Source organism: Microtus oregoni, unplaced genomic scaffold (assembly GCF_018167655.1).
Source record: "Microtus oregoni isolate MIOR12 unplaced genomic scaffold, Mior012 000005F_ref0000423, whole genome shotgun sequence".
Lineage (NCBI taxonomy): Eukaryota > Metazoa > Chordata > Mammalia > Rodentia > Cricetidae > Microtus > Microtus oregoni.
In genome coordinates this window covers 66,206,677-66,213,715 of record NW_024543064.1, presented here as the reverse complement: position 1 = coordinate 66,213,715, position 7,039 = coordinate 66,206,677, and the positions used below count along the sequence as shown (strand labels likewise).

At 42.5% G+C, this 7,039-nt stretch overlaps 1 protein-coding gene across 3 annotated transcripts in view; it reads left to right on the top strand.

Moving 5' to 3' along the window:
- The first annotated feature begins 1,240 nt into the window (after positions 1-1,240).
- Lurap1l (leucine rich adaptor protein 1 like) overlaps positions 1,241-7,039 on the top strand; it is a 59,813-nt gene continuing 54,014 nt past the window's right edge. For all 3 annotated transcript variants that reach the window (XM_041653069.1, XM_041653070.1, XM_041653067.1), the window contains exon 1: positions 1,241-2,162. In XM_041653069.1, the coding sequence (XP_041509003.1) occupies positions 1,872-2,162 (291 nt within the window). In that variant the 5' untranslated portion in view covers positions 1,241-1,871. The remainder of the gene's footprint in view (positions 2,163-7,039) is intronic.

The window sequence follows — 7,039 nt, the reverse complement described above, 5'->3', positions numbered from 1 at the left end:
CTGTCCATGACTCACATGAGAGGCGTCCATGATTACATGGCACAGTCCAATCCTCATGCAATGAGCTTGCGGTTTGCCAGCTTTAAGACAATAATGCAGTTTTATGGGAGAGTTGAGGCTTAATTTTGTTCTCCTTTGATTCCATAAATGGTGGTTTTGACTTTGAAGTGAGCCACCTAACTTATGACTTTTTTTCTTATGACTTTATCTTGTTCAAGAAGAAGAGTGAACAATGCAAAGTCCTGGCTTGCTGACAAGACAATTTCATCAGCATTCTCCCTGACGTGAGATATTTCATTCAGAAGGTCTATGTTTTCTCTCCTTTTAAGGTTTCCTAGATGGGAAAATGATATAAACAAACTCTAAACTCATGTATCTTTTTTTTTTTCTAATGCAAAAGCTGAATGGGAGGGGGGCAGAAGAACAAAGGGCACAACTATCTAGTTGTTCCAGAAGAAAATGTCAACTTTGAAATACTTTAACAGAAACCAAAAATTAAAGTTTAGTGGACTGAAAATGGTATTCTCAGATCTCATTGACACAAATACAATGCTCAAGCAATCTTATAATCTATGGACTTTATGCTAGTTTGCTCTGTAGAAGTATTGCAGATCAATGGTTTATAAAGTTTTGTGTTTTCCTAAATAGATGAAAAATATAGGTAAATTCTCAAAGAAGACAAGAATGATTTCACTAGTTATTCTCAGTGTTTTTCTTCCACAATTAAAGAGAAAGGATCCAGCAATTTCTCTGTTTGAGATTCTTCTGCTTCCTCGGTGTTCATATATCTATACATATATCCAGGCAATTCTAATTTTCATTTTGGTGTGCGGTAGTATACTGGACTATTGCTAGGGCGATTATATTTTATTGTACATTTTCATTGAACTATTGATTGATTAACTCTTTTCAGTCTTCTTTGGGGAATTATTGGGCAAGTTTTCTAATGCTAAGCTCATTGGCTGTTAGGAAGACTGGGGGACGGAAAACGACATAAAATAAAGCCATTTTTTTCTACCTCTAATTTAAAAAATATGTTTAACAGGTTGTAGTTGTCAGTGGGACAACTTTCTACTCAGTAACCTAATATGGGTATGCTCAGCTGAAGTAGGACTCAAAAGTCAGTTCAGGATTGGGAAAATTTTGCTGCTCCTCTTGTCTGTGATATACGGTACAAGGGTTGGCCCTGGTTTGGTCCACCTGCCAGCCGAGTTTAAAGTTTCTGAGGCTCAGAGGAACACAATGACTTGGATGAGACAGCCTAAATGGAAAGGACACTGCTGCCGCAACCAGAGAGCCCTTAAACCCCAGCTAAGCTAACCATCTCTACCTTAAACGCCTCCATACCGCATACGAACCCACTTCTTTCATTGACCAGAGATTTTTGTTTTTTTCTGACGATCCTTGGAGACATATGGCTGGAAAATGAAACGACCCGGGAGTGTGGCTACATCGTTATTCTGTGTGGTGTAATACCAGATGGGCACTGTGAACGGCGCAGGGATGTGAATGGACAGTTTGAAATGAGAATTTTCTCTCCTTGAGCAGGTTCCGTTGCTCTCTCCTGTCTCTTGGTATAACGTACTAGCTTTTGCCCTTCTCTGCCGTATCAATTAACTCAACTTGGAGGTGGAGTGGCCAGAGAAGAAGGAATGAAGCGATCTGACTAATCTTGCTAGCTGCGGAACGGCAGAGCCTGGAAAGCGGCCGGGTGCAGATCTGCCGACTGCGCCCGCGGCATGGAGCGCACGGGCGCCCGCGGGGACCCAGGCCCGGCCCGGAGAACCGGCTGCTGAGCTCCGGAGTCAGCCAGGCCGCCGCCTCCTTGCGCCCTCTGCCTTTACTGTCAGTGTCGCCCCTCTTAAAGAGTCATGGAAGACGGCCCGCTGCCAGACCTCAGAGACATTGAACTGAAGCTGGGGCGCAAAGTGCCCGAGAGCCTAGCGCGCTCGCTGCGCGGGGAGGAGCCGGCGCCCCGAGAAGGGGCTGTGGACCCCAGCGGGGTTGGCGGGAGCTGCAGCAGCAGCAGCAGCTGCAGCAGCTTTGCGCCGTCTGTGTCCTCTTCCTCTTCATCCTCCCCTGCCTCTGGCTCTCCACGACGCGGCCACCCCAGCGCCCTGGAAAGGCTGGAGACCAAACTGCACGTCCTCAGGCAGGAGATGGTGAGTGTGATGCGTCAGCGGTGACCTGGGGACCGGGGTGCCTGAGACCCGGGAGCAGGGGAGAGGCCGGGAGGAGAGCGGGAACTCGCCTCTGGACTAGACTACAGCTAAGCTTGAACCCTGAGGACTTTGCTCGGTCACCGGGTGCTCTTGAAGCTCAGTCGGCCCTACTTTCTAATAGCGTCACTCACTGCGCACCACCATGCAGCTGCCAGCAGATTATCCCGCATCAGCCTACCTAAGGCCCGCAATTGCTGCGCGGGTCTGGGCCTACTGTGAGCTTTGCCTGGGTTCCAAGGGTGGTTTAGTCCAATGCGCTTAACGCAGAAATGCCTTCCAGTCGTTCGAGAGGGGGCGCGGCGGGGTCCTTGCAGTCCGCCTCGGGGTAGTTTGCTTTCCTCTGCCCTCCCCTTGCTGCAGCAGCTGCAGCTGTCCCAAGGCCACTGTGGAGTAGATTCTCCACAGCTGGTTCAGAAAACAATAGCTACTTGCTCTTGATGTGCCTAAGAATGGCTTGTTTCACTGTTTTGATCCTGGAGAGCAGGTGACCCGAGCCCAGGGATTTGCTAATGATTGCCTCTTACCCTTTCCTCTAGTCCTCAATCAGCACTTGTTTTCTCTGCCATTTCTGTTAACCTCGGATTAGGATAATGGGTCAAGTAGATCTAAAACTTGTTATTCCGGATGTATTTAGACTAAAGCATTCATTCATTGGCCTTGCGAGTCTTAGCCTCTCTAGATCTGTTTGTCTTTGCCGTGGTGAGCTGATTGGAGGAAATTATCTCTTTTTAAACCTTCTGAAGAAAATGGCCACAAACCAATAGCACTTTCTGCCACCCAACAGAGGCCCTCAGTCCTCAGGAGGTGAGAAGGGCTTCTTCTTACACAAGCAACCTCCTGTCAGGGTTCACGTCTAAGCATCCTTCCATTCTCACTTTCTGTGATTGGAAGACACTAGTAATAAATTCCAAGCAAAAAGACAGTCTTCAGAGGTCACGACCTATCAAAAGTACTGTAGAATTTCATTCCAAAGACCCTCACTAGATCTCCAAATCTTGTCTAATTAAGGACTTCATGTCTTAAGTACTCACTTGACATTTGAGAATGTTTCCAATATGGAAATATATGTATCTTCCCATATATATATATATATATATATATGTGTGTGTGTGTGTGTGTGTGTGTGTGACTTTGCATTGCAGATTATTTTTGTTACTGTTCATATTTCACTAAATATGTCTAAATACACATATACACATTGTGCATATTAATCACTCCAAATATTTATTAAGTCGTTATCGTATCTTTGTAAGCAATGAGTTCTGAAATAGAAAAGTAAAAGAAAGTGAGATTGCTTAGACTCTAAGCACTCCAAACATCCACCAAATTCAGAGTCACTACTGCAAACGGATACATTTAAATCTAGGCAGTGCTTCTCAATATGTGGCTCGCGACCCATTTCAGGGCCACATATCATATTTATAATGGTAGCAAAATTACAGTTATGACATGACAACAAAATAATTTTACGGTTGGGGTCATCACAGCATGAGGGACTGTATTAAGGGTCACAGCATTAGGAAAGTTGGAAACCACTGGGCTTTAGAGGGTGTAAAGGTTCTTGCCCCAGCCTGATGGCCTGAATTTGCTCCCCAGGACTCACATGGGGACTCAGCTCCTGCAAGCTGCTCTCTGACCTCCACACAAGCACCATGGTGTCACGTGCACGTGTATCGAAACCCTCACAAAGTCCAAAATTGTAAAAACAATTTTTTAAATCAATGAGTTTGTCTACTATGGGCTTTCGAATCTCTTGTGCTTAATTGCCTTTTATTTGTTGTATTGAGTACTGTAGGATGAAGAAAACTGATCATTTGCAATAGATATCTGGAAGACATCTATTTTTCCTAGTGGAAATTTCCAAGTGGATAAAAATTCCTTTCTTTCAACTATATCTTGCTATTTCAGATGACCATGGAATATTAGGTTTTTTTTTAAAGATTTACTTTTGTTGTGTGTATGAATGTTTGGCCTGCATGAATGTATGCACTGCTTTCATACCTGTGTTCTCAAAGGCCAGAAAATGGTGTTTGATACCCCAGAACTGGAATTACAGATGGTTGTGAGCCACCATATGGGTAGTGGGAACTGAGCATGGGTCCTCTGGAAGAACCACAGTGCTCATAACTGGAGCCATCTCTCCAGCACTCTAGTATTAATTTGTAAAAATGCAAGTGGACAACAACAGCAAATTAATGAAACTTCTTTATATTTTCTCTGTGATGCCTGTAGACTGAGAAAAAAATTGTGTCAGGATAGATGCTTGTTGATAAACTTGGTGTTCTAACCAAGATCTCCATTGAGTAAATCTTTCAAACACTAGTTTCAGACATTTAGAAGGCAGTGAAGGTATATTTCTTTGTCATGAAGGCCATCATTCCCCTCTATCTCCATGTTAGTCTTGTTGGTATTCAAAACCTTTGCTTAGGTATAATTGCAAAGCAACTGACTTGTCTTACATAGAGTTGGTGGTTTTGTTGTGAAGATGGGATAGCTACAGCTCAGTAGTTCCTTTTGTGTGCTCCTAGCATTCCAGAGTCGAGGGGGCAGACAGCCAGCATGGACGTAACCTTCCAGACCTATCACCTGAGTCAACCTCCTTAGTAGTAGGCTCAGTCTGACATCTTATTTTAATATTCGCAGATTAGATGGTCTAGAATTATCATCTTGTGTGTGTGTGTGTGTGCGCTTGTTCTCACTATTTTGTCCTCAAATGCATTCTGTCTATGCACAGCCCTTTCTAGGGATCTCCCAGAATTAGACATTTTCTTTTCCTATTAGAATGGACGAGTGCCCCAAGAACACAGTGCAGCAGACACTTGCAATTAGTCTCAATACCTAAGACATTTTTTGGTTTTGTTTTTCAAGACAGGGTTTCTCTGTATATCTTTGGCTGTCCTGGAACTCACTCTGTAGACCAAGCTGGCCTCGGACTCACAGAGATCTGCCTGCCTCTGCTTCCTGAGTGCTGGGATTAAAAGCATGCACCACCATGCCCAGCTTTAAGGTTTTACATATATATATATATATATATATATATATATATATATATGTGTGTGTGTGTGTGTGTGTGTGTGTGTGTGTATATATATATGAATATGATTCCACGACTATCACTGTTCTCTTTTTTTAAAACTTTCCCCCTGAAGGTATATGTGTATTTTGTATGTATGTATGCATGCATGTATGTATGTATAATGTGTGTGTGTGTTTGTGTACAAGTGCATGTATAGGCTGACATCATATGTGTTTCTCAACTGGTCTCCACCTTATATAAATACAGATGCAGTGCTTGTACATCTGGCTAGTCTAGCTAGCCAGCTTGATCACTGCATTACATGAATGCATCTGGCGTTTGTGTGAATGCAGCGGGCCCAGAAGCTGGTCCTCATGCTTGTGTATGCAACAAGTGCATTTCCCATTGGCTGCCTCTGAACCATCTCTTTACCTCTGTCGTCTCCTTTTATGCATCCATGGACAACATCTTTCATTCTCATCTGTAAATGCTGTAACTGCTCTTAGAGATCATGAAGGTAGTTTGTGAATCAGAAAAGTGAGTGGAGAGACTGAAGAGTGGTAAAAAGCTGTTTCTGGCCCAACTCCTTAAAGTTGAAGCCCTTCTTCACGATACAAATAGTGCCACATGTAAGGAAAATATTGGTAAAGACATTTGCAAGTGTAATTGGATACAATAAGCCAATTGTAAGTAATTTCAGGATGTTTTGGGGGAAGGAACAAATATTTCAATGTGAACACTTTTTATTTTGATTTTTGAGATTAGGAGATTTATTAGGACAAGAAAGAAATGTAGCATTACACATGAAATTTATATAACTGGAGGTAGGTGTGAGGCCTCTGATGTAAAATCCTGTGCATGGTGCAACACTTGGGAGGCCACCTAGTCAAAATAATTTCTACAACAAAGGCAGACAGATCTCTGTGAGGTTCAGGCCAGCCACTGGGTATCAGTGAGACCTAGTCATAAAAAACAAAACCAAAACCAAAACACCACAAAATAAATAGATGAATAAACACAATCTACCCAATAGTATTTGTTCCCTGCTTTTCAGTTCATTTTAGTGCATGTCATATTATTTGTACCTAAGGCTAGACTACAACAAAGGAGGTATTCTCATCCACAGTTTGAAAAGTAATTTTTTCTTGGCATAGAGATGGGTCGAGAAAGCAGACTTAGGCTATGCAGTTAGCCAGAGACCAATATCATCACTTGGACTCATGGCACCTTACTCTATGTGTTTTTTTCCACACTAGTCTGTATTCCAGAAATTTCTTTTAAAAATGGTTTAGCTCTTATAAATGTATGATATCTCAAGACAGTACCTTATAAAATGGTCGAAACCCACAGAACAAACCCTCAGGATATGTGATAGGGGTTGTTGTGAGTATGGATTCATTTAATAGTCAACAATTATGTCTCTGTATCACTCCTGCCTTTGACCTTAGGGATTTAGGACAAAATGTCAACCTTAAAAACTCATTCTTGGGGTCATTGAGATGGCTCGATATTTAAAGGCATTTTCTCCTGAGTTCAAGTTTGGAACCTACATGTGGAAGAAGCTGGCTATCTCTAACAGCTGTCTTCTGACCTATACACCACACACACACACACACACACACACACTGTGGTACATGCCACCCCACATATACATCATACACATATATAGAAATAGGTTTTGTTTTTGTCTGTCTTTCTGCTTGTTTTTAAAGTAAGTTTTGAGAGTCTCTCTTTGCTTTAACATTGCTTCTCTGGAGCTTTCTTCCTACAATATATACAAAGATTCATTTTGAAGAATTTT